Source organism: Callithrix jacchus, chromosome 10 (genome assembly GCF_049354715.1).
Source record: "Callithrix jacchus isolate 240 chromosome 10, calJac240_pri, whole genome shotgun sequence".
In the NCBI taxonomy this organism is placed as follows: domain Eukaryota; kingdom Metazoa; phylum Chordata; class Mammalia; order Primates; family Cebidae; genus Callithrix; species Callithrix jacchus.
In genome coordinates this window covers 122,465,321-122,491,521 of record NC_133511.1, presented here as the reverse complement: position 1 = coordinate 122,491,521, position 26,201 = coordinate 122,465,321, and the positions used below count along the sequence as shown (strand labels likewise).

Below are 26,201 nucleotides of genomic sequence, written 5' to 3'. Positions count from 1 at the left end.
CTGTGGCCAGGACATTCCAAAAGACTGGGGGCCCTTCCCAGGCCTCTTCTTTCTGCCTATTATTTTAACAAAGTCCCTGCTGCCAGAAGGCAAGCCCACCCCAAAACACCTGGCACATTCACAAGCTACCAACAGAGGGGGAGGTGAATGGGCTCTGATACTTGGAGTAGAGGCCAAGCTTCCTCTCCCACGGTTTCCACCGGGAAGGGAAGACAAAGCATAGCCTTGTGCTGCCCCCGGCCTGCCTCCTTCCTGTGGGAAGTCCCTGGAGGCACCTGTGAGACCCACACACCCACCTCGGAGAGTCCCAGGAGTGGGAAAGCCCTCCTCTCAGGGGCTCTGCTCGTCTGGGAAAAGACAGAGCCTCTGCTTCTGGGAGGGGAAGCTGGGACCAGAGAAGCAAAGTACCCACATGAAAGCCACCTTTCCAAGTGTCCTTGAGAGAGAACAGACTGTCCTGTGTGGGGACACAAAGTGACATCACCAAAGGCTACTAAGGACGCTTGGAAAGGTGGCTTTGACATGGGTGCTTTGCTTCTCTGGTCCCAGCTTCCCCTCCCAGAAGCAGGGCCTGCCTTTTCCCAGACGAGTGCAGCCCAAGAGGAGGGCTTTCCCAGCCCTGGGCCCCTCTGAGGTGCACCGGCGCATGCACCAGCCCCCAGAGGAACCCACAGCACTGTCTGGGAAGGAGCGCCACAGCACTGAGGTTACCCAGGGCATTCCTGGAGTTGCCCCAGCATTCACAGACTTCATGGCACCAAAGCAGATGAACAAAGACCAAACCTATACCTAAACCTAGACATGGGAGGAGAGGGCAGGTCTGGTCATTCCCCTGGGGGAACCGCTTGGGCTCCAGGTAGTGCCCACCAGGGGACTTTCAGAAGTTTTTCACAGAGTGTGAGTGTGGGTCTTGGGGCCATGTAGTTCACAGGACAGCCACCTCCCAGCAGTGACGTCACCAGATGTTATCAAAAAGGCATGTTTCTTCTGGTCAGAGGGAGACCAGAGTGAGGGGCACAGGACCCCAGGTAGGGTTCTGCCTGGCTCCCTCCACTCCTGATTCAACCAGGGAGGTGTGGGGGCCCTGACAGTGTTTCTGTCCCAGTTCAATCCAGGGAGGCCCCTCCTGCCCTCCTCAGAGTGGCAGCCCAGCCTGCAGTGGGGTGTGGAGAACCAGCAGGAAGGTGGGGATATGGTCACCCAAGTCCGGGAAGAGGCCAAAGGCACACATTGGACCTTCAGGTCTGAAGCCTCAATCCTTGGTTCTCTGCCATTGGAGTTGCCACTGCGCACTTCAGAATAGGGGACACTTGAAATAGGCACAAAGGCAGGTCTCTGGGCAAGAGTGGCAGCTGGAGTCTGATCGGATGGTCCTGAGACAGTGGGACCCAGCAGTCACTTCTCTGTGGTCTGAGGAATCTGCAGACCCTGAGTGCCAAGGCAGCCCTCCCATGTGTGTGACCCATGAGACTGCTGCGCCAGCCCCTGCCTCTCAGAAGGACAGTGCTAGGCCAGGGCCCCTCCCTCCTGCCCGGTGCACTGTCTTCAGCCCTGCTCCAGGCTGTCACCAGTCTGCACCACGGTGTAGCTCCCCTGGCCCAAAGACAGCTGCCGGCTGAAGAAGGATGTGGTGCGCTTCGGCTTCACTCGCCTGATCCCCTTGCCTGCGAGGGAATGGAAAGGGAATGGAAGGCACACTCAGCAGAGAGGCCGGCTCTGTGTGAGGGACCCAGACCCAGGAAGCCAGGTTCTGGCTGCATCACGACAGCTCCTTCAGGAGCCTGGTCATGTGAGCGCCTCAAGTGAGCCTCACCCCGCCTCAGCATGCTGCCATATACCCGACCAGTGCCCCCTAACGCTGCTAACCTAAGGCCATCACAAACTAGGGATGTCCGTCACAGCCAAGAGAAGCCTGGGGAGACATGACAACTAAATGCAGTGTGGGGTCCTGCTGGGATCCCGGCACAGGACATCGGGAAATATGGAAATCGGAATAAGGTAGGCACTTTGGCTAGTAATAGCAATACTGGTGCTAATTAAAAGAAAAATACCATATTGCCGTAAGATGTCAGTGGTTTTTGGAGACGCAGTCTTGCTGAGTTGCCCAGGCTGCATGCAATGGTGCGATCTCAGCTCACTGCAACCTCTGCCTCCCGGGTTCAATAGATTCAAGCCTCAGCCTCCGGAGTAGCTGGGACTACAGGTGCACACCACCACAACCAGCTAATTTTGTATTTTCACCATATTGGCCAGGCTGATCTCAAACTCCTGATCTTGTGATCCGCCTGCCTCAGCCTCCCAAAGTGCTCGGATTACAGGTATGAGCCACTGCCCCCAGCCTTTGTTCTGTTTTGAGACAGGCTCTGTTGCTTAGGCTGGAGTGCAGTGTTATAATCATGGCTCACTGCAGCCTTCCCTCCTAATCCCAAGTGATCCTCCCACCTCAGCATCCCCAGTGGTTGGGACTACAGGTGTGAGCCATGGGTAATTTTTTTAGTTTGTGTAAAGAAAAAGTTTTGCTTGATCGTCCAGGTTGGTCTTGAACTCCTGGGGTCAAGTGAGCCTCGCACCTCACTCTCTCAAAGTACTGCGATTACAGGTGTGAGCCACTGTGCCTGGCCAAGACATTATTTTTATTATTATTTGAGACAGGGTCTCACTCTGTCACCCAGGCTGGACTGCAGTGGGGTGATCATAACTCACTGAAGGCTTGACCTTCTGGGCTCAGGTGACCCTCCCATCTCAGCCTTCCAGCTAGCTGGGCGTGCACTTCAGGTGTGCACCACCTTGGCCTGCTAATCTTTTAAATAGAGATGGGGTCTTGCTACGTTGCACCCAGAGAAATGCGAAGTTGCGCAGGCTGGTCTTGGACTCCTGGACTCAAGCACACTCTGCCTGCCTCAGCCTCCCAAAGTGCTGGGATTATAGCCATCTCACCTGGCCAAAATGTTAATTTTAAAAAGTCAAGCCACAGAAGAAAAATTGGCAAAAGAAATCATCAGTAATTCAGGAAGGAAATCTAAATATGATCAAGCGCATAAAAATGTCCAATCTTGGCCGGGCGCGGTGGCTCACGCCTGTAATCCTAGCACTTTGGGAGGCCAAGGTGGGTGGATCACCTGAGGTTGGGAGTTCGAGACCAGCCTGACCAACAGGCAGGAGAATCGCTTGAACCTAGTAGGCAGAGGTTTCAGTGAGCCGAGATCGTGCCACTGCACTCCAGCCTGGGCAATAAGAGAGCAAAACTCCGTCTCAAAACAAGAAAACAACCAAAAAAAAAAAAAAAAATTCCAATCTCACTGTGTTCAAACACCAGCTCAAACAAGTCCCCTCTGGTTTGGAATGATTATACCCATTGTAGATGAGGGCATGGGAGGCAGCTGCCATCTTCTCTGCTGGGAAGGGTACACCTGGGCACAACCTCTCTGAAAGGTTGTGGCAGGTATGAAAAGCCTCTTCAAAATCAGCACATTCGCTGGGCACAGTGCTCACATCTGTAATCGCAGCACTTAGGGAAGCTGAGGTAGGAGGATTATTTGAGGAGTTCGAGACCTGGCAACGTAGTGAGATGCTGTCTGTCTCTACAAAAAATTTAAAAATTAGCCGGGAGTGGTGGCTCATGCCTATAGTCCCACCTACTCGGGAGACTGTGGAAGGAGGATTGCTAGAGCAGCTGCAGCGAGCCATGACTAGGCCACTGCACTCCAGCCTGGGCACCGGAGTGTAAAACCCTGTTTTTTTTTTTTTTGAGACAGAGTTTTGCTCTTGTTGCCCAGGCTGGAGTGTAATGGCGCAATCTTTACTCACCAAAACCTCTGCTTCCCAGGTTCAAGCAATTCTCCTGCCTCAGCCTCCCGAGTAGCTGGGATTACAGGCATGCACCACCATGCCTGGCTAATTTTGTATTTTTTTTTTTTTTGAGACGGAGTTTCGCTCTTGTTACCCAGGCTGGAGTGCAATGGCGCGATCTTGGCTCACCGCTACCTCCACCTCCTGGGTTCAGGCAATTCTCCTGCCTCAGCCTCCCGAGTAGCTGGGATTACAGGCATGCACCACTATACCCAGCTAATTTTTTTGTATTTTTAGTAGAGACGGGGTTTCACCATGTTGACCAGGATGGTCTCGATCTCTTGACCTCGTGATCCACCTGCCTTGGCCTCCCAAAGTGCTGGGATTACAGGCATGAGCCACCATGCCTGGCCTAGGGTATTTCTTTTTAAAAATAGGGTCTCATCATTGTCACCCAGGCTGGAGTGCAGTGGTGCAATCGTAGCTCACTGCAAACCTTCAACTCCTGGGCTCAAGAGATACTCCTGCCTTAGCCTCCCAAGTAGGTGAGACTACAGGCACATGTCACCACACTCAGCTAATTTTAAGTATATTTTGCAGAGACCTGGTCTCACTATGTTGTCCAGGTTGGTCTTGAACTCCTGGCTTAAGCGATCCTCTTTGTCTTGGCCTTCCAAAGTGCTGGGATTACAGGTGTGAGCCACTGCACCTGCCCTATGTACTGCATTTTTACCAGCTGCACTGAACACCCCAGGATGTGGTCACAGCAGTGATTTACCCAACATTTTATTTTTTTGTTTTTTGAGATGGAGTCTTGCTCCATCTCCCAGGCTAGAGTGCAATGAGGCGATCTTGGTTCACTGCAACCTCTGCCTCTGGGTTCAAGCAATTCTTCTGCCTCAGCCTTCCAAGTAGCTTGGATTCCAGCCACCTGCCACACGCTTGGCTAATTTTTTTGTTTTTAGTAGAGACGAGGTTTTATTATGTTGGCCAGCTTGGTCTTGAACTCCTGACCTCAGGTGATCCTCCCAGCCTCCCAAACTGCTGGGATTACAGGCATGAGCCACTGTGCCCAGTCCACCCAACACTTAAATAACAGATGGTGAGTAGTTTCCAGGATCACATTCTGGACAACGCTGCAGAATGCATCTGTGATGCAGCAGTGAGAAGGGACAGAAAGGGCACTACGGCCAAGGCCTGGGCTCACCCTGCTCTCAGCCGGGTCCTGAGATGGAGGCCAGCTCACACTGGGTGTGGAGCTGCTCTGCAATGCCCTGCCCTCAGGAACTCCCTGGCCTGTGCGTGTACGGTTGTGATTGTGTGTGCACATGCACAGAAGGGCAGCTCACCATCCTCCACGTAGTCGATGGTAGAGAGATGCTGGATCCGGCTACACACCACGCTGCCCTGCCTTCGCAACTTGGGGCGCTGAACAGGAGCCGGCGAGGAGCCGGGGTCCAAGGGCGGGCCAGTCGCACTGTCCTGGGGGCCTGCAGACTCTGCGGCCTGGCTCAGTTCGATGCAGTACTCAATGAGGCTGCTCATCAGTTCAGCCTGGGGAAGAGGGGCCGGTGTGAGGCCTGGCCGGGCCCCACTTCCATGGCTGCTGCTGAGCCTGAAATGAGCTCTGCTCTCTGCTGGGGGAGGCAGGCGAGGGGACACATACCACTCAGGAGGCAGGGAGGGGGTAGACAGGGGAGGTGACCCGCCTGGGTGACTGTGAAGGTAAGTGCTGGTGGATGAGGGGTCCCTAGGTCTGAGAGGTCGGGTGGGAAAGAACATTCTAGTCAGAAGGCACAGCCCAGGAAGGCTGACTCCATGGGCAGAATCAGGTGGGGAAGGCAGAGGGAAGGAAGCCTGGCACTGCAGAGAGGACGAAGAGGGGAGGAAGTGAGGCAAAAAGGAGGTGGTGCTGGCTGGGAGGAAAACCTGCAGCCAGGAGGAAGGGGTGCAATGTCACTGTCACCAGGGCAGGGGCAGGTGGCTTCCTGCCAGCACATTCTTCAAAAGTGACTCCTGTTCAACAGGTGTAAAGCATGAGGCACACTGACACTGGCCAGGTGCCAGTGGGCACAGCTGGGCACCAAGGACAGGACCCTCAGGGTCTGAGGGAGTCGCAGACAGAGGGTGGTGCCCCTGAGTCAGGACACAGGTATTTCCTGAGTGCCTCCCACGTGCCAGGCACTGCTGCAGGCCTGTGATAGGGGCCACTTGGACAGGAATGCCCACCTGTACTCCTGACTCGTGGGGCTGGGTCAGGCGGTGGGAGTGGCCCTGCGGAGACTGGCCTGGCTCCTGCCTTTCCACGAGGCAGCTACAACCCCTCTGGGGGAGCAGGGGGTACTACTGCCTGCCCCAGAAGGAAGAGCAGAGGCCTGGTGGGCTCTCCACCCTCCCTGCCCCCGAAGCTCAGTCCACCTGCCCTTCTCTGCTCACCAATTGGATGCCACCAGCCAAAAAGCAGTGGGCTGGTGAGGGGACAGCAGCCAGTGGGTAGGGACAGAGTCCTGTGCTGCAACCGTAACAGGGAAGCCCTCTGAGTTCCCCAGAACAAAAACTCCTGCACAGCAAGACAGACGCCTCTGAGGCTCACAGAGCTCGTCAAAATGCAGCCAAAGGAGGAAGCTCCGCTGAACATCTGTCCAAGATTGAGCTCAGCAAGCCAGGGTCAGAAAGGAGCTTCCTCAACCTGATGAAGCGCATCTCGGAAGAACCCACAGCTGAATCACACTCATTCAGTGAAAAACAACGTTCTCTCTCAGGCCAGGGGTATTAGGGGTGCCTGCTCCATCCTACGCTGCGGGTCAGAAGCACTGTCAGGCAAGGCGAGCAAGAGGCACATGGATTGGAAAGTGAGACCCAGCTCACAGACCACTCACAGACCACAGGACTGTCCACATAGAAAGTCCCAGGCCAGGCCGGGCACGGTGGTTCACGCCTGTAATCTCAGCACTTTGAGAGGCCGAGGCAGGCGGATTACCTGAGGTGAGGAGTTCTAGACCAGCCTGGCCAACATAGTGAAACCCCAACTCTACTAGAACTACAAAAATTAGCTGGGCGTGGTTGCAGGCGCCTTGAATCCCAGCCCCTGAGTGGAGGCTGAGGCGAGAGACTTGTTTGAAGCTGGGAGGTAGAGGATGTAGTGAGCTGAGATTGCGCCATTGTACTCCAGCCTGAGTGACAGAGCGACACTCCATCTCAAAAAAAAAAAAGAAAAAGAAAAAGGAAAAAGTCCCAGGCAGGCACAGGGCTCATGCCTGTAATCCCAGCATTTTGGGAGGCCAAGGTGGGAGAATCACTGGAGCCCAGGAGTTCCAGATTAGCATTGGCAACATAGTGAGACCTTGTCAAATCAAAAAATGAATGAAATCAACTGAAATGAAATCAAATCAAATTCACCCGGCATGGCGGTGCACACCTCTTGTGGCTCAGGAGAATCCTTTAAGCCCAGGAGGTCAAAGATGCAGTGAGGTATGACTGCACCACTGCACTCCAGCCTGTGTGACAGAGCGAGACTCTGTTTCATAAAAAACAGAAACAACTGTATTTCTACATAAGGAAATATCAATTGGAAACTGAAATTAAAAACAGCCCCATTTATAGTAACAACAAAAGAAAAAAAGAAACAGGGAAAAATCTTAACAAAAGATGCACAAGCTTTGTATGCTGAAAACTGAAATGTTAATGAAAGAAACCAAAGACAAATAAATGGAGATACAGAAATAAATGGATTGGAAGACTTAAGTGGTCAGTGACCTCCAAAGTAATCAATGCAATCTCAATACAAATCCTAGGCAGCCTTGTTTTGGGGGTAGGAGTGGCGGAGTGTGTTGGAAATCAAGCTGATTCCAACACTTACATGGAAATGCAAAGGGACTGGAATAGCTGAAACAATTTTGGAAAGAACAAAGTTCTGGACATCACACTACCTGATTGCAAGACTTATTATAAAGGTTCAAAAATCAATATGTAGGGTGATTATTAGTCCAAGACACACATAGGTCAATGGTTTAGAAGAGAGAACTTAGAAGCAGACCCACACATGCACAGCCAACTGATTCTCAACAAAGATGTCAGGGCAATTCAATGCCTTTTTTTTGAGACAGAGTCTCACTCTGTTGCCCAGGCTGGAGTGCAGTGGTGCCATCCCGGCTCACCACAGTCTCCGCCTCCTGGGTTCAAGCGATTCTTGTGCCTCAGTCTCCCAAGTAGTAGCTGGGATTACAGGCATGTGCCACCACACCCAGCCAATGTTTTGTATTTTTAGTAGAGATAGGGTTTTGCCATGTTGGCCAGGCTGGTCTTGATTTCCTGGCCTAAAGAGATCTGCCCACCTTGGCTTCCCAAAGTGCTGGGATTACAGGCATGATCCACTGTGCCCGGCCAATTCAATGCCTTTTCTTTTTTTTGAGATGAAATCTTGCACTGTTGCCCAGGCTGGAGTGCAATGGCGCGATCTCGGCTCATTGCAACCTCCAACTCCCAGGTTCAAGTGATTCTCCTGCCTCAGCCTCCCAAGTAGCTGGGATTAGAGGTGCCTGCCACCACGTCTGGCTAATTTTTGTATTTTTAGTAGAGACAGGGTTTCACTATGTTGGCCAGGCTGGTCTTGAACTCCTGACCTCATGATATACCTGCCCTGGCCTCCCAAAGTGCTGGGATTACAGGCGTGAGCCACCGTGCCCAGCCAGCTCGCTGTCTTTTCAACAAACGACACCAAAACAATGGAGTATCTGTACAGGAACCTGAGCATTGACCTGTAGATCACACCTGATGTCAAATATCGACTTGGGACAGCTGGTAGGTTTAAATTCATACAACTTCTACAAGAAAACATGAGAAAACCTTTGTGGTCATGGGACAGGCAAAATTTCTTAGAAAACAAAAAGCATAAACCATAAAAGCCAAAATTGATAAATGGATTTCATCAAAATTGAAAACATCTTTCCAGTGGCTGGTCACAGTGGCACAGGGGTGGGGCCTGGCTGTGAAGAGGGGTGAAGGTGGGGAGGGGCACCAAAAGGAAGGCAGAGCAGTGTGGGGATGAAGGGTCCAGAGGCCCAAGGTGCAGGCAGGAGGGGGTGGGAACGGTCCTGAAAGGGACCCATGGCAGGGAGGGCTCTGATGTGACCTGAGTGGGAGAGGAAGGGGCAGGGGAGGGAGGCTGGGGTGGAGGAGGCGCTCGGTGCTGAGTAAAACGCGCTGAATGAAGGGGAAAATCAAACAGGCTTGGAGGGGCCCAGTGCTTCCCGCCCACCGCAGGTGTCTATGAGCAGGGTCACAACAGCACCGGCCTTGGGGACAGGAGGGGAAGATGAAGGCTGGTCTCAAAGCGCTGGGCAAGCCCTCAACAAACAGCTGCCCGACCCCCCCGTAGCTGCCACGCCACCGGCAGCTGTTTGTTGAGACCAGGCCTCCTGACTTCCCAGGGCGGCTCCGGGTCTGCAGAAGGCAGGCACCCCTTGTGCCCAGGCCGCCTTCATCCTCAGGCCCAAGGCAGCTTCTCACGTCCTTCCCCGCCAGCCTGGGACCCGGGGCAACAGGGCGCAGCCCCCCTGACCCGTGTGCAGGCACCGCCCACGCTACCTGCTTGGAGTAGATCTTGAGGAGCTTGTTGACAGGCGTGCCCTCGCTCTCCCCATCGAACTCCAGCCACAAGACGGGCTCCTCCTCCTCGGGGGAGGTGTGGTCCCACGACAGCTCCTGGAAGCGCAGGCCCAGCAGGACGTGCTGGCCAGGAGGAGACGCAGAGCCAGGCATGACCCCTGGGCAGAGGCCTGCTCCCCACACCATCCCACTCAGGCATCAGGCATCACCAGGAGGGGACACCTGGCTAGGGCGTGTGCCTCTCCAAGCCAAGTGTACATTCTTTCGTGTGTTTCTCTAAGGAGAGGAACCTCAGCTTTCATCAGAGCACCCTGGGACTGCGGTCCAGGGAGGCTGAGATCCCCTCTTCCACAACAGTCCCACCAGCGGGCCAAGCTCCTGACAGCTGGGGAGGCACATCGGGAGGAGAGAAGGGGAGTCTCTTCTATGAGGTCAGGGGGTGGCATCTAGCTTGAGGCTGAGGTCAGCCTCCAGGGCACAGATGGCAGGAGGGGCTGGGGTCCCTCTTCTGGAACAACCAGAAGACAGCCAAAACTCTTCTGCTGGCTTAGGAGTGAATTCCTGCCCAGGAAATCTGCCCTATGGGGCTGGCTGCTGCTGTGGCCCTGTATCCAGGGCTGGCCCCTAAATGCATGGAGAAGAGGATGTGGTCAACCCAAGAGGGCTGCCCACTGCAGGGTCTTCTGGAGCACCAGGCCATCCTCTAGCTATTAGCCAGGCAGAGCAGTGGGCCCTGCTGCCCTCCCTCCACTCGGGTGGAAATCCCAGCTGCAGCCTCCCCTGCCCTGGCCACCCCGCAGCCTAGCATGCTGGGCAAGAGGACCCAGGAACACCCTCAGGGGCTACAAGAACCACCGTCTGAGGGAGGCAAGTTCCCTCCCAGACAGTCCACCCTTCTTGCCCCCAGGCCCCACAGGCCCAGGGAAACCAGCAAGGCTTGGGTCAGGACACCCCTCCCATCCTCTCCACCCGGGAGGAGCTGGGGGCAGTACCTTCTCTCTGCTGTCGATGACGTGCACGCCTTCCAGACTGATGGCCACAGAAACTGGCTTGCGCCCACCCCGGTGCAAGAAGCCCGGGGCCGGCTTGTCAACCTCGCCATGGAAGAAGGCACACCTAGGGAGGGACTGGGGTCAGCCTCCAGCTGGCATCAGCAATGCTTAGGGAGGCTGCTCTAGGCCCTGACCTGGGCCCTGAGAAGCTTCTGCTGTTTGGGTGACTGAAACCCATCACAGGGAAGGGAGAAACAAAAGTGAAGGGGAGGCTTTGTGGGGGAGGCAGCAGTTGAGCTGGTGGTGCCCAACTGGAGGGAGAAGGGCCTGATGGCACAGAGAAGGGTGAGTGCTGCAGGTGGAGGGAAGCGTGTGGCCCCAGGTGTGGGGCAAAGTCAGTCATGTGCGCTCAGCACTTGGGCTGGAGGCCAGGGCTGCTGGAGGTAGCAGGAAACCCTGCTGACCACTGTCCGTGGCGGTGACCTTTCAGCAGCAGGGACCCCCTGGGAAGCATGAGGAGGTGAGGGGAGTGGCCCCAGGGGTCAAAACTGAGAAGAGCTGCTGCCTGTCCCTCCTGCAGCGTCGCCCTCTCTCGTCCCTTGGGCTCACCCTCACCCTCGCCACCCACCGAGCTAGAGCCCAAGGTAAACCCACTCTCCCTGTGCAGCGGGACAGGGCCGGAGACCAGCATGGGCCACCTTGAATTCCTGGGGCTGTCCCACTCCAGCCTCCCCTGGAAGACTTCAACCCCGCAGGCTCAGCTGATGGCTAGCCGTCCGATTTCACTGAGTAAACTGAAGCAGCCAGGAGAGGGCTGCCGTTGGCTGCTGGATCACCGTTAGCATACGTGGGCTGTCACCCCTGCCCTGGGTCAAAACCACTAGAAGACCCATTCCTTGACACCATTTTACAGCAGGGCTGTGCTCATGCTTGCCCACCAGACTGGAGCCCATCCATCGCCAGCTGCCAGGAGGACAAGTGGGACATGTGCTTGGAGCTGCTGCAGTGGAGCCCTCATGCCTTTCTCCAGGGCCCCTCCTCACCCAGCCCACACTCGCCTCCCAGCGTCTCTCTTCAGGTGCCTTCCACATGCACAGGCATCACCAAATCCGAGCTCCAGTTCTGACCACTAGAGACCAGATGCCCACTCGAAGTCGCCAGTGGGGCGTCTAACAGGCATCTCAAAATCAACCTGTCCAAAGCAAGCTCCCAGCCAGGCATAGTGGCTCACACCTATAATCCTAGTGCTGTGAGCCCAGGAGTTCCAGACCAGCCTGGCCAACAGGCAAAACCCTGTCTCTACAAAAAGATACAAAAATTAGTCAGGTGTGTCAAGGTGCGGTGGCTCACGCCTGTAATCCCAGCACTTTGGGAGGCCAAGGCAGGCAGATTACCTGAGGTTAGGAGTTCCTCCAGCCTGGCCAACATGGTGAAACCCTGTCTCTACTAAAAATACAAAAATTAGCCAGGAATGGTGGTGCATGCCTGTAGTCCCAGCTACCTGGGAGGCTGAGGCAGGATAATTGCTTGAACCTGGGAGGCAGAGGTTGCAGGGAGCTGAGCTCATGCCACTGCCCTCCAGCCTGGGCAATGAGAGTGAAACTCTGTCTCTAAAAAAAAAAAAAAAAATTAGCCAGGCATGGTGGTGCGCACCTGTGGTCCCAGCTACTCAGGAGGCTTATTTGAGAGGCTTACTTGAGCCCAGGAGGTCGAGCCTGCAGTGAGTTACGACTGTGCCACTGCATTCCAGCCTGGGTGACAGAGCGAGACACTGTCTCAAAACAAAAACAGAAAACCAAATTCCTGAACTTGCCCTCACCTATCCACAGCACCACCCCAGCTCAGTTGATGGTAACCCCATCTGCCAGGTGCTCAGACAAGTCCTCTCTGCCTCCTCTCCTTCGCTTCGTCCACCGCACATTCATCTGGCAAATTCCGTCACTCTGCCCTCAGAATGTCCTGCATCTCACCTGTTCTGACCACAGGGCCCACCCCACACCCCACCCTCTGGTCTCCCAGCTGCTGTCCGTGCCCACCAGCAGGCTCTCAACCTCTGTATTCTCGTCTCTCTCTGCTAGAACGTCAGCTTCACCAGGCAGGGGCATGGTGTCTTTGGCCCAGAGGGACCTCCAGTGCCCAGGGAGGGTGCGTGCAGTAGGTACGCAAAGGTGTTCGTTAGATGCCAACTGCATGACAGAGACAGCTGGCTGAAGACGAGGTTGGCCGAGCCAGTGAGCAGGTGACTGTTGTGCCAGGTAGGAGAGAACCCATCCAAAGTGTCCCAGCCCCTGACAGGAGGAAGTGGAGGAGGGCATGTGCCCAGCTTGGGTTGGAGGGGCCTGAGGTGCTCGTGACAAGACACCACTTCATGGGGACACAGCTCAGTGGTGGAGGGGTGGCTTCACTGGCAGCTGTGCTAGCAAAGCCCAGGGACAGTCTGCGGGGGTGGGGGCACCACAGGGCTGTGCTCTCACCCGTAAAAGGGCAGTTCGTGGCACTTGAGGAGGTAGGCACGGTAGTGGGTGCCCAGGGTGGCCTCACACCCATCGTCGCTGCTGGCCTCCTGCACCTGGCGGTAGGCGTTCAGCAGGCCCTGCTCGCCTGGCCCGGCCCTGGCCCCACGGCCCCGGAGGGCAGCAAAGAGACCCTGGCCCCGCTTACAGAGGTGGGCGGGGAGGAAGGAGTCCAGCTTCTCCCTGTGGAGGAAGAAAGAGACAGGTGCTAGTGGCCCAGCCAGAGGCGCCAGGCTCATGGGAGAGGGCAGGGGAAGCAGGGTTGCCTGGAGGAAGTGGACACACAGCTACTTCCAAGTCAGAGGCTGGGTCAGGAGCCCAGGAGGGGAGACCCAGGCACCACACAGAGCGGGGAGTTCAGTTCCTGGCCCCTCTCTGAAGGGCAGACTCCAGGGCCAGCCTGTCTACCTCTTCCACAAACAGCTGGACAGCCGGTGAGAGGTGCCTCCTGTCTTGAGCCCACTTCCTCCAGAGTGGGGGATGGTGACGCCCCCACCTGTCCCAGGTGAGCTCTCCCAGTCCTAAAACATGACAAGCTCTCCAAGTGCAGGCCCAGGATGGTGATGGGGCTCCCTATGAGGCCCACCTGCGGCTATCCCTCTGCCCATCTGATCCAGGTCACCCTCTGAAGCCAGAGGCTCATCCTGTGGCTCCAGATGCCTGCACATCCAGCCAGGAAAAGGAACTCGGGCCCCACCTTCCCATACTTCCCACCAGTCCTGCCTCAGCTGGCTGTCTCTGCACTGCAGCCCATCTACACCAAGGGCCCCTCCAGAGCCTGGTCATGTCTCCCAACCCTTCCTGCCTCCTGCCTGGTTGGCTACCATGTGCTCACCCAGGAAACTCACAGGAGCCAAAGGAACAGACACAGGAGTCACCAGGCCCCTCTTCAGCCCCAGAAGGGTAGGAACCACCACCCTGAGCACCTGCAGTGCACCTGGCACTCCAGAAGTCCCCCCACTCCAACCTGTGAGGGCATACAGACACGCAGGGCAGCCAGGCAAGTGAAGGAGGCCCAGAGACCGGCCCAGGTCTGTAGCTCACAGCAGAGGCGAGAGGCTGAAGGAGGGTCTGGAGGCTGAACAAAGAGACCCCATTCACCTGGAATCAGCCTGCAGCGGCAGCTTCAGAGCAATGTCTCTGTCACCAACTCAGGAGAGGTGGGATTTCTGAACCAGTGGAACTTTTATAACCAAACTGGTGCAGGGGTCTTAATGCTCTCAATGCTTTATTCTGCCAGAAAAAATGTAAAAACGCCAACCTACAACCAGCGCAGGCTCACAAAAGAAAGGGCATCTCCCCCTGCCACAAAGAAGGAGAGATGCTGGCATGACCGCAGCTAGTTCTGCCCCTCAGGCGGCAGGTGCTGTGTGGGCTGTGGACCAGCCATTCAGAGAAGCTGTGGGCGGACAGCTCAGTCCTTTTTTAAGACAGAGCCTTACTCTCTAGCCCAGGCTGGAGTGCAGTGGCTCCTCTCTGAAGGGCAGACTCCAGGCCCAGCCTGTCTGCCTCTGCTGTGAGCAACTGTACAGCCAGTGAGCCGGTGAGAGGCACCTCCTGTCCTGTACCTGCCTGGCTCACTGCAACCTCCACCTCCCGGGTTCTCCTGCTTCAGCCTCCCAAACAGCTGGGATTACAGGTGTGTGCCACCACACCTGGCTACTTTTTGTATTTTTAGTACAGACAGGGTTTCGCCGTGTTGGCCAGGCTGGTCTCGAACTCCTGACCTCAGGTGATCTGCCCCCTCAGCCCCTCAAAGTGCTGGGATTACAGGCCTGAGCCACTGCGCCCAGCCTAAGTGCTGTCTTTGAGGCCTCTGAGGTTCCATTTCCCTGTGTCTGAAACGAGGACACCAGCCCGTGCCCAGCATGAGGAAGTGTTGAACAGACCTCACTGCAGTGTCTTTTTCACTAAAGAGGGGAGGGGTCCCTGCTGCAGTTTCTGGAGCATCAGATACCACGAGCCACCATGGCAGAAGGGCCCAGGCAAGACACTTGCAGGCCCAAGGGGGCCATGAGGAGGGATCTCCGGGGCTGTCCACCCTTCTCTGGGCAGCTGTGGGCATCTGCCATCTGTCCCCCCACATCCCTTTTTCTGGCAACACCTCCCACTTGTCACATGGAAATCCAGCCTTCCCTGCTCTCGTCCAGGTTCATGAGGGACCCAGGGGAAGGTGGGGTGGCAGCTGCTCAGTGGCCTGGCCTCTGACCATGTTCCCCTGTGGGTGGGCTGGGATCACGCTCCGGCCATCAGAGTGAGTTGAGGTCGGGTAACGGCTGAGAGTCTGTGCCTTCCTGCCACACAACCATGGCAGCCACCTGGCCAAAAGGCAAGCACCCACACATGTGAGCTGGCCCAGAGGACGCAGGGCTGGGCGAGGGAAGTGAGGGGGGTCTGGGAGCCTGGCCAGAGCCGCTGCACTGAGCTTGGCCCAGGGCACACCAACCACCCTGGATTTGTCTGTTACATGAGGTGACATGGTACCCTTGCATCCCAACAGTTTAAGCTGGTTCAGCTGTCACTTGCAAGAAGAACAGACATGCCCAGCATGAGGGCCAGGACCCCACGGTTACTAGCCTTGGGCCAGCTCAGCTGGGAGCCCTTAGTCTTGACTGTGAACGTGGGGGTGGCCCCTGCCGGGCTCTAGCTGTCAGTGGAGGGTCCCCGTCTCCACATCTCTCTCCCAACACCCATATGTTGCAGTGTTAGGGTACAGAGAGCCCTGGCTAGGGTCAGGCTGGGCTCAAGCCCACCTTCACCGGAATTCTTTCTAAACCTCGGGATAATCTTCTATGGAGGCCAGAGACTGGCCAGGGCTTTGGCAGGGCAGACTCAATCCTCACCACCCAAGGCCCTGCTAATTTACACAGCAGAGAACTTGGTTTCTCGAGAGGGCTGGGAGGTGGACAGCCGGCGTGCGATTGCCTGGGGAACATCCCAGGAACCTGGAGCTGGACTGTTACTAATGACAAGGGTCAGTGTCTGGCTGGTCCCTAGCTGTGATTCCAAAAGCCCAGCTCCCCTGGCCTTGGCCGGAGGCAGGGCCATAGAGCTGCAGATTCCTCTCCCAGCCTTCACCCAAGGATCCTGCCCAGGGCTGGTGAGGAAAAGGAGGCTGAGGGGGAGGTGGAGGTTGCAGTAAGCCAAGATCACGCCACTGAACTCCATCCTGGCGTCAGAGTGAGACTCGGTCTCAAAAAAAAGGAGGCCGAGGGGCAGAGCAACTGTCTAGGGCCAGAGCAAGCATGTGGGGCTGAGGCCTCCTGACTCCAGGACCCTGCCCCCTGCCCCCTGCCCCCTGCCCCCTGCCCCCTGCGAGACTTAAGACTGCTTGTAAGTTGGATTCCGAGGACAAACTCCCACCAGCGCCCCCGCCTCAGGTCACACAGGCCCTCACCTCAGAGCGCAGGCAGCCGGCTGGCCAGGCTGGTAGGGCCCGAGCTGCACACGGCACACCAGGGCCCCCAGCGCCTCGCAGTCCTCCACGTCGCACGGGTACCGAGCGGCCAGCACGTTGCCCTTGGCCTCCTCATAGAGCAGCCGCAGGACCTCTTCGTCATGGATCTGCAGGCCAGTGTAGCAGGGAGAGCCGCTCAGCTGGGCTGGGGCAAGGTGTGAATGTCCAGGGGTCTAGGGACAGGGAAGGGGGGCGCGAGGGGCCGGGCCTGGTGGGGCCACCTGGGCTCCTGGCTCACCTGGAGCTCCCGCTGCTTTGGGAAGAACACGTTCCTTCGGAACTGCAGGAAAGGCTCATCTGGGGAGAGAGGCTGAGTCACTGCCAGGCCTCCCCATCCTGCTTAGCCCTCTCCTCTCCCCTGACTGGCCCTGGCCCCAGCGCCAACCTCACCCACCACAGCTGAGAAAACCCGAGGGCCATGCAGAGGGCCGGGTGCGCAGCTCAGCCCAACGTGCCCCGGCGGCTCCCAGCCCATCTCTCAGTGGGGCTTCTCTCAGGGACCCCTTCCTCCCTGCCAGGGTGGCTGATGGAGTCTAGGGGAGATGCAGGCCCTGTCCTCAGTGGGACAGCTCCTTGCTGCAGGGCCCTGGCTGGGCTGGGAGCCAGAGCTGCAGACTTAGGGGTTCCCAAGGCAAGGACAGGCAGGCAGCAGCACTGACCCATGGCCACGTCGTCATCTGGGGCGCTGGTGAAGCGCAGCAGCAGCTCCGGCCACTGGCGTCCCAGCTTGTAGGGCTGGTGCTTGGGCTTCAGCTGCACCTCTGCAGGATGAGAGGGGAAGTGGCCCATGCGGCCTCTGACCCTGCAGCCTCCTACCCCGCGGCCTTCCACCACGCAGCAGCCTCCCACCACGCAGCAGCCTCCCACCCTGCGGCTTCCCACCCCGAGGCCTCCCACCACGCAGCAGCCTCCCACCACACAGCAGCCTCCCACCACACAGCAGCCTCCCACCCTGCGGCCTCCCACCCCGAAGCAGCCTCCCACCACGCAGCAGCCTCCCACCCCGAGGCCTCCTACCACGCAGCAGCCTCCCACCACACAGCAGCCTCCCACCACGCAGCAGCCTCCCACCACACAGCAGCCTCCCACCCCGAGGCCTCCCACCACGCAGCAGCCTCCCACCCTGCGGCCTCCCACCCCGAGGCCTCCCACCACGCGGCCTCCCACCATGCAGCTTCCAACCAGTCCAGCAGCTGCCCACCCACCCATCACACCACCCATCAGCAACAGCATGATGACAGTTGCGACTAACAGTAACTGAGCGGGTGCCAAGGGTCCAGAGACATTTTGAGTGGTCTAGAGGCATTTATTGCTTCAATAATCCTACCCCATATTTCACCCATAGAGCAAATGAGCCTCAGAGAGGTCAAGTTGCTTGTCCATAGTCACACAGCAAGCGATGGGGGTCTGGCTCCAGGCAGAGCCAGCCACTAACTGCGCACTACAGCCCCAGGGCAAGCTGAAGGTGGAGGCTGTGGCCAATGGAAGGTGCTAGGGCACAGAGGGACCCGTAGTGCCATCAGGAAGCAAAACCTGAAATTGGCAACTGGGGCCCAGAGGCCCAAGGGGCTGCCTTGCCTTCCCCCTGGCAGAGCTTGGGCCTCCCACTCATGAGACCCTACCCTGACACCTCCAAGGAGCTCCAGCTGACCTTCCATCCTGCAAGCTCTGCACCTCTGTGGCCCACACGCAATCTGGCTCCTGCTCAGCCCTCCCACTTCATTTCTCTCACTGCCTCTCCAGCTCTGCTCCTGCCACCCTGGCCTTCTTAAATCTCTTTCACGTCCCCAGCTTGCTTGTGCCAGGGCCTCTGCACTTGCTGCTCCTTTTCCTGGACTCCTTTGCCCCAGATCTGTCCCATGGCTGGCTGGCTCAGGTCTTAGTTCAAGGGCCACCTTCCCTGGACCGCCTAACTAAGGCAGCCTCTCCTCAAAATTTTCCACCGCCCTAATGGTGCGACATCTGCTTGCCTTCACAGGTTGATCGCCACCTGACTCTCTCTGCTGCCGCCACCCACAGGGGCTAAGGACTTGTCCACTGCTGCATCCCTGGGGCGTAGTGACCTCGCTAGAGGTTGGCAGAATGACCAAGTGTACCCAGTCCAACCCCTCAAACTCCAGGCTGCCCCATACCACTACTGCTCTGGACCCAGGATCAATGCCTCAGGCCAGGAGGGACAAAGCCTTTCAGCTCACACACCAGCACCCACCAAAAAACAATGGCCAGGCTGGGCATGGTGGTGCACACCTGTAATCCCAGCACTTTGGGGGGCCAAGGCGGGTGGATCCTGAGGTCAGGAGTTCAAGATCAGCCTGGCCAATATGGTGAAACCCCCATCTCTACTAAAAATACAAAAATTAGCCAGGTGTGATGGGGGACGCCTGTAATTCCAGCTACTCGGGAGGCTGAGGCAGAGAATTGCTTGAACGTGGGAGGCAGAGGCTGGAGTGAGCAGAGATCGTGCCACTGCAAACTCCAGCCTGGGTGACAGAGTGAGACTCTGTCTCAAAAACAAACAAACAAAAAACAACCACAAAAAACAAGGGCTACCTGGGTCTCTGCCTTTGAGAGGTGTGAGGCCACTTCCAAGTTCATCCAGAGATGAATGGGATGTCTGTCGCTGGGGTGCAGAAGCCAGAGCTTGCTACAAGCCTCGAGAGCCCCCCCGATCCACATCTCCCTGCTCTACCCTTCCAAGGTCCCCACTAATGGCTGATCGCCTGTCCTGATGGCCTGAGGCCAGGGGTCCTCATCTCTGCTCTCTGGGCCATCTGGGACTTCCACCTGGATCCTGATCTTAACCCAAGAGAGTAGCCACAGCCTCCAAATGGGCCCCCTTGCCAACAGCCCTTCCACTCATCCCTGCATCCAGTCTCTGCAGCCCTTTCTTGTCCCCTCATTTCTGGTCCAGATTTCCCAGAGGCTCCACAGCCCTCATTTGCAACCTAGACCCTCGGCCCCACCCACCTGCCACCACCTCCAGTAGGGAAACACCATTTGCCCCCAACAGTCACCTCCCCACTCCCTCCAGAAAGGGCTCCATCAACTCCCCTCACTTGGCCATTGAGCCCCTCATGGAGTCCTCACACTCTCTGTCTGGGAAGGATGTCAACTTGAAGGATGTCAGGGCTGGAAGACATGGAGATCACCCACTTCACAGCGGAGAAACTGAAGCTCAGGAAGGCACAGTGACTGCCTGAGGCCACAAGGGGTTAGTGGCTAAATCAGGAACAGAGCTCTGCTTCCTAAACCTCCCTTCACGATACTTTAGGCTCTAAAGTTCCAGTGGTGGCCAGGCACGGTGGCTCATGCCTGTAATCCCAGCACTTTGGGAGGCTGAGGTGGGTGGATGACTTAAGGTCAGGCCAGCCTGGCCAACATGGTAAAACTCTGTCTCTACTAAAAATACAAAAATTAGCAGGGTGTGGGTTGGCTTGCTTGTAATCCCAGCTACTCAGGAGGCTGAGGCAGGAGAATCGCTTGAGTCCACGAGGCAGAGGTTGCAGTGAGCCAAGACTACACCCAGTGTACTCTGACCTGGGCAACAGAGCGAGATTCTGTCTCAAAAAATTAAAAATAAAATAAAATCAGTAAAATAAAGTTCTAATGGCGAGTTCTCTGAGGCAGGGACACCACCAGTATCTGTATTCCCGGCATCTAGAATGCTACTTGGCCTGAGAGAGGCTTTGTGTGTCCTTATGGAATTAGCACAGTAACTGACTAGATGGGGCCTCAGAATGCTCTGAAGACAAGGATGCCCTTCCTCCTGTCTACAGCCCAGCCCTGACCGGCCTTAACCCCAAGCCCCAGCAGCTCAAAAGACTCCTGTCTCCAGAACTCCAGCAGTCCCAGACTTCCAGACGGGGGCCTTCCTGCCTGAAGGCCGTTATCCAAATGGAACGGAAGGTCCCTGGAGCCTTGTTCCATGCAGAGTGACAATGGCATGGAGAAGGCCAGGCCCTGCCAAAACATCCGGCATGAAGGGCAGCTCCAGAAGATGTCACCCTTCCCTGCCCTTGCAGGGCACTCAGGCCCCGGGGGCATCTGTCACCACTTCACCCCATCAGGGGTGGGGGAGGCCAAGGGTTCTGGCGGGCCCAAGTCATAACCAAGCAGCCTTTCAGCCTCCCTGGACCCAGCCTGGGAACCGAGTGGGTGCTGACTTTGTGCTGGGGTCTTCTGCCACCCTCCTCCTGCACAGGCGACAAAGCAGCCCATTCACATCCATTCCAGCCTCCTGCGGGCCCTGGGGGACCAGGAATGTGGTGAGGAGAGATGGGGGCGGAGGAGGTGAGAGGCGGCAGGCTCTGGGAGCTTCCAGAGGCAGGGCAGGGGCCAAGGTGGCAGAACTGCACCCCAGCTTTCAGACACAAACCAAGGGGCCCACAGTCCTGATCTGCAGCCCGGAGGTGAAGGAGAGGTGGCCAGGCTGGGTGTGGGGTGGCCGAGGAGCCAAGGCAGCAGGAAGAGGGCAAGAGCCTCCTAGCAGCAGCTGAGCAGGAAGCTCCCATTGGCAGGGGGGAGGACGTGGAGGGAAGGATGAGGGTAGGGGACGGGGTGGCCAAATGCTCCTTCTCCCCCCACCAGCAGCCTCAGGAGAAGAAGGCTGTCCTGTGCACTTCCTTAATAGGACTGGTTACCCACTTCTTGCCTGCATTCCTCTACAACAAAGGGAATGTGTAAGCTAAAAAAACACACCGGCCACCGCACCGATTTACTAAATAACCTGGGGCAGCCTCTCCCTTGGCCCCTCCTGTGCGAACCAGCAGGCTCAGAGACCTGTTCACCAAGGGACCCCGGGCTGAGGGTCTAGAGAGCCACTGCCCGCAAGTCCCTCCGTCTTGCAATCTCAGCCTGAAAGGGCAGGATGTGGGTGGTCACGAGGCCGGCCAGGCACGTCCCTACTCTTCTCACCCTCCCCACCCTCCCTAAGAGCCTCAGGGTCAGAGAGGCCTGCTTCCTGTACTGTGTTCCCTCTCCTCCCTGTCTCCAAGGAACAGGAACCGTTTGAAGAGGCTGGCCAGGAAGCACTTGGGCCTGGGTCTGTCTGCTCCTAACACACAGTAGTCTCGCCACGCCAACCTCAACTTGCTCATCTGCAAGACTGGCCTGGGTCTGAGGATAAGGTGAAATCATGGTTCCCAAACGCCACCCAAGTTGTGGCAAAGGTTATGCTCAGCAGACAAGGCCCCCTTCCTCCTGCAGTACTGTTCCCTGACAACCCAGCTCCAGCACGACCAGGTGGGGCAGACTTGGCCATTCCTCCACCATCAGCAGAAAGAGAGACAACAGGGGCAAGAGCGGGGCCAGGAGCGGGGGCCTTCTCAGGGCTCTAGGTGCTCAGACGGGTGGACAGCTTAGGACACACCCAAGTCCCACTGTCCCCCATGAGCGGCTCTGACCACTGCCCCCTCCCTCCGGTACTGGTCAGTGCCCTTCCCACCCTCCAGCCTGGCCTCCTCACTGCCAGAGCCTTACCCAGCAGAGGGGAGACCAGCCAGAGCGCGAAGACCTCCAGGGCCATGTCTGGGAGCTGCAGGACCTCGCGGATGGCGCGGTGCAGCTCGTGGGCGCTGAGCGAGGGCAGGTTCTCCACAGCCAGGGGCACCACTGTGTCATCCGCCAGGTATACCAGCACATCAGCCACTGTGATGGAGGGGCAGGCTCAGCTGAGGCCTCTGCCTGGCACAGCCAGGCCGACCAGGTACCCTCCACACCCACTGGGGCTGGAGCCCTCACCCTGTACCCCTTGGGGGTGACCAGGGCTACACTTCTGCAGCAGAGTCCATGCCAGAGGCAGAGCCCTAGGAGCCCCCAAAGACCCTATCATGAATGCTATTAGTGCTTCCTTGAGACCCTCAAACCACCCAGAAACCCAGTAACGCCTGCCAGGAAATCTGGCCACCCCAATCCCCCAAGATTCAAATTAAGCCTGGCCATTGCAACCCGCCCCTCACCACCATAGCAGCCCCAAGGATTCAGCTGTGCTTCTGCCCTGAGCAAGAATGTTCCACAGGTGTGAAATGGCACAGAGGGGCTGAACCCATCCTGAGGCTATCGTGGTTAGTATTGGGCTGGCAGGTGTGAGAGCTGGCAACCCATGCTGTCCTCAGGCAAGTCTCTCTCTGGCTCAGGCTAACATGGGAACTGAAGATTCCTTAGGCCACCTAGGTTAAAGCAGGTTCCAGGTCTCAGCTTCCTTAGGACTCTTTAAGCCTCAGGAGTCAATCTTGGGTCTTTCAGGTCAGCCTGAAGCAGGCTAGGGAAGAACAACTCAAATAGCTGAGTGTTCCCTTGGGACAACTGTGGGACTCCAGAGCCAGAGTCACTTAGAAGAGCAACCAGATTCAAATCCCCATCCCTGGGACTGCAGGCATGGTGAAGGAACACCGAGCTTTGGGGCCAACATACTCGGGTTCCCATCCTTGCCGGGTCACTGGTCAACTTCAGCAAGTAAATTTAAGTGTAAGGCTGGGCACAGGGGCTCACGCCTGTTATCCTAGCACTTTGGGAGGCCAAGGCGGGTGGATCACAAGGTCAGGAGTTCGAGACCAGCCTGACCAACATGGTGAAACCCAGCCTCTACTAAAAATACAAAAAATTAGCTGGGTGTGGTGGCAGGCACCTCTAATCCCAGCTACTCCGGAGGCTGAGGCAGGAGAATTGCTTGAACCCAGGAAGTGGAAGTTGCAGTGAGCCGAGATCGCACCACTGCACTTCAGCCTGAGCAACAGAGCAAGACTTTCTCAAAAATAAAAAAGAAAGAAGAAAGTGTCAGTTGCCTCATCTGTAAAAGTAGAGCTAATAACACCTCCAAGAGTGTGTGGAAGGGAAGGGTGCGGTTTCTCATCAACAGAAAGGAAGGTGCTTCTTGGACCCCAAGTCTGTTAAGCCCCGCAGCTACTCTCAGAGATCAAAAAATCATTTCCAGGAGGCTCAGGTCCAGATCCACTTCTCAGGTGAGGAGAACTGAGTCACAGAAAGCTGCGGTACGTGTGGTCACTTGGAGAGCTTCCGGAGTCCGGGACCTTAGCCTCCCTAGGGCCCAATTTCCTCCCTATCAAATGAAGATCATGATCCTCGTTTTCAAAAGGCTGTTTGGGAGAAAGAAATGACACAAAGAAAGTGAACATGTCACTTTTCTTTTTTCTGTCACTCTGTTGCCTAGGCTGGTCTCAAACTCCTGGGCTCATGCGGTCTGCCCACCTTGGCCTCCCAAAGTTCTGGGATTACAGGCGGGAACCACATCAGCTTTCATTTTCCATTCACATGATCTCATTTGAATTTCACAGCTATGTTAAACAAGCCCATTTTACAAATGAGTGAGATTCAAGAGGACCCAACCTGGCCAGTAAACCAACGACAGAGCCTCTGACATCTGTGAGTTTTCCACATCTGAATGTACCTTATTATTTCTTAGTTGATACATAAATCATCTTTAACGAAAAAGAAGCCAGGGCCACTTCTCCAGGGCTGGGGTCCCAGGAGGGTGTGGAAGAGAGGAGAGGGGGCGAGACCCACCTCGGGCTCCCACAGAGGACACGCTGCTTCGGTGGGACCGCTCAGCGGGGCCGGGCTGCCCAGCACTGCCTTCCGTCCCGTCCATCTGCAAAGGCAAAGAGAAACCAGCAGTTACCTGGAGCCAGGGAAGGGGGGTTGGAGGTCTCCTCAAGATCTCATTGAGGAGGGGAAGGGGTCCCCGAGCTGGGTCTGCAAGGTTGAGCAGCGCTGCCTGAAGGGGCCAGGAGTGCAGCCCTGGCGCTGGTCGGCGGGGTGCGGGCTGCGACGGTCAAGAACGGAGGTGGACTGGGATGCCCAGACAGGGCAAGGCGCACCCCCAGCCGGGGGCGGAGGCCCGGACCAGACATCGCCGCGCTCTCACCTCGCAGAAACGCAGAGCCCGCCACCTGAGAGGCCAGGTTCCTGCTTGGACTCCGGCCCTGAAGCCGAGCCCGCCACCGCCCGCACTCGGGATAACGCCAAGGACCCAGCTGCCGGGGAAGCGACGCGGAAGCCGCGGCCGGAGGAAGCGCGGCGCGTAAGGCCCCGCCCCTCCGGGCCGCGGGAGCCAATGGGAGCCCAGGGCCGCCTGGCGCATGCCCGGACCTCGGCCTCGCGTGTCGCGTCGCGCCCGTGGAGTGGCCGCGTCACGAGCCAGCCCTGCTACCACCGGAGTGACCCAGGGCTAGTTTCCCCTCACAAAGGCCCCGACTGTTGGCCTGTAAGAGGGTTTGGCGAAAATTCGAGAAAATCAAGGCTAGGGGCGTTGGCATGCCCACGCGTGGGACTTCGGGCTAGTTCCCTATCTGTGAAATGGACACGTGCCAGGGATCCATGCGGCGCTGACAGCGACCTGTACTGTAGCGCCCTCCTGGCTGTGGTCAGGAGACTGGGTCCTGGCCCGAACTAATTCTGGACAGTCCCTGCTCTGGGCCTCAGTTTCCTCATCTGTAAAATGAGGAGGTTGAACTCTGTGACCCCCCAAGGACTATCCCCACTCTCAAATGATTATTGATATACGTCTGTGTCAGAAAGCCAGGAGAGACACTCTGTTTTTCCAGGGAGCAGTCACATGAGCCCTTGCTATCTTACACAACAGCCTGGGAGACCTTGAGGTGTTCCCAGGCTGGGAGGAGACTTGGGGCCCCAGAGAGGCAGGTGTGAAACCAACTCCCCTCAGGGCCATGTCACCAACACGTCCTGGTAATGCAACATGTGTGCATCTGAGATGTGGAACTCAGGAAGAAAAATAAGTCCATGGGGCACCTTCTGTGGCCAGAAGAACCAGAATTTGTCCCAAGTGACAGCAGTGAGCTTGGTGATCAGGAATAGAGGGCATGGGGTTCACTTTGTCCTGGTTCCCTGTGATTGGAAAGCAGCTCCAGCTCCTGGCCCAGCCCAACCTTCTTCGGTATGTGAACCAACTCTGCCTGTCCCCCTATGAGCTGCACTGCCCCACAGCTGAGCCCATGACATCACATCTGCCTTGCTGACGTGACCTAAGGACTTGAGGAAGCTCAGATGTGGGCTGCAGGGGAAGGGTGTCCAGTGGGGGCAGGCATCTCATTCCTGGTTCTCAGCCCTGGGACCCTCAGACCGGGACACACTACGTCCATGGCCTCTCAACCCAGCTGAAGTGAAGCGGGAACAGAGGAGTTCAGTGTTGTTTTGAATGCTTGCTGGATGTGGGGCCTGTGCTAGGTCAGGGGATGCAGACTGAGGTGAGACATGGCCCTGCCCTCAGGAAGTGTCTGTTATGGTTTAATTGGGGAGTGGAGGAAGAGGGGAGAGAGAAAGAAGCCCAGGAGAACAGCACATGTAAAACCACAGCACTTTGGGAGGCTGAGGCCGGAGGATCGCCTGAGGCCAGGAGTTCAAGACCACTCTGGGTAATATACTGAGACCACATCTGTTAAAAACCCAAAAATTAGCTGGGTGTGGTGGCAGACATCTGTGGTCCCAGCCATTCAGGAGGCTGAGGTGGGAGGATGGCTGGAGCCCAGGAGTTCGAGATCACGATGAGCTCTGATAGCACCATCCTGCCACTGTACTCCAGCCTGGGTGACAGCGAGACTCAGTCTCCAAAATAGTGAAAAATAAATCACAGAAGATGACAGCATTGCTTTAAGAACTATGAAATGCCCCGCCCGGCCTGGTGGCTCACACCTGTAATCCAAGCACTTTGGAGGCCAAGGCTGGCAGATCACCTGAGGTTGGGAGTTCAAGACCAGCCTGACCAACATGGTGAAACCCCATCTTTTTTTTTTTTTAAAGAACTATGAAATGCTACATGCAGGAAAAGGAGGGTCCTCAGTCCCTGCTCCCCTGCTGTGTGTGTGACAC

The 26,201-nt window shown here is 56.9% G+C and overlaps 1 protein-coding gene across 2 annotated transcripts; it reads right to left on the bottom strand.

Moving 5' to 3' along the window:
- Positions 1–963: 963 nt before the first annotated feature.
- On the bottom strand, positions 964–24,374 carry FRMD8 (FERM domain containing 8). 2 transcript variants are annotated; one of them, XM_009008473.5, is made up of 11 exons: positions 24,241–24,374; positions 23,764–23,964; positions 21,837–22,004; positions 17,018–17,119; positions 16,597–16,655; positions 16,299–16,465; positions 12,863–13,084; positions 10,389–10,512; positions 9,376–9,519; positions 5,139–5,343; positions 964–1,664 (listed from the first exon to the last, which is right to left on the bottom strand). In XM_009008473.5, the coding sequence occupies exons 3-11, from the start codon at positions 21,880–21,882 to the stop codon at positions 1,546–1,548; spliced, it is 1,188 nt and encodes a 395-aa protein (XP_009006721.1). In that variant the 5' UTR covers positions 21,883–22,004; positions 23,764–23,964; positions 24,241–24,374; the 3' UTR covers positions 964–1,545. The 2 variants fall into 2 exon arrangements, with proteins under 2 accessions (XP_009006721.1, XP_003734354.1); XM_003734306.6 differs by having other exon boundaries at positions 23,880–23,964.
- Between the last annotated feature and the right edge of the window lie 1,827 nt (positions 24,375–26,201).

What these genes read in the sequence shown, in the direction of transcription:
- FRMD8 (XM_003734306.6), bottom strand. Translation starts at nt 23,964, where the DNA reads ATGGACGGGACGGAAGGCAGTGCTGGGCAGCCCGGCCCCGCTGAGCGG. An exon ending in CACGAACTGCCCTTTTACGG is followed by an intron (nt 10,513 to 12,862) that starts GTGAGAGCACAG and finishes GTCCCTCCCTAG; the next exon opens with GTGTGCCTTCTTCCATGGCG. An exon ending in TCAAGATCTACTCCAAGCAG is followed by an intron (nt 5,344 to 9,375) that starts GTAGCGTGGGCG and finishes CCTCTTCCCCAG; the next exon opens with GCTGAACTGATGAGCAGCCT.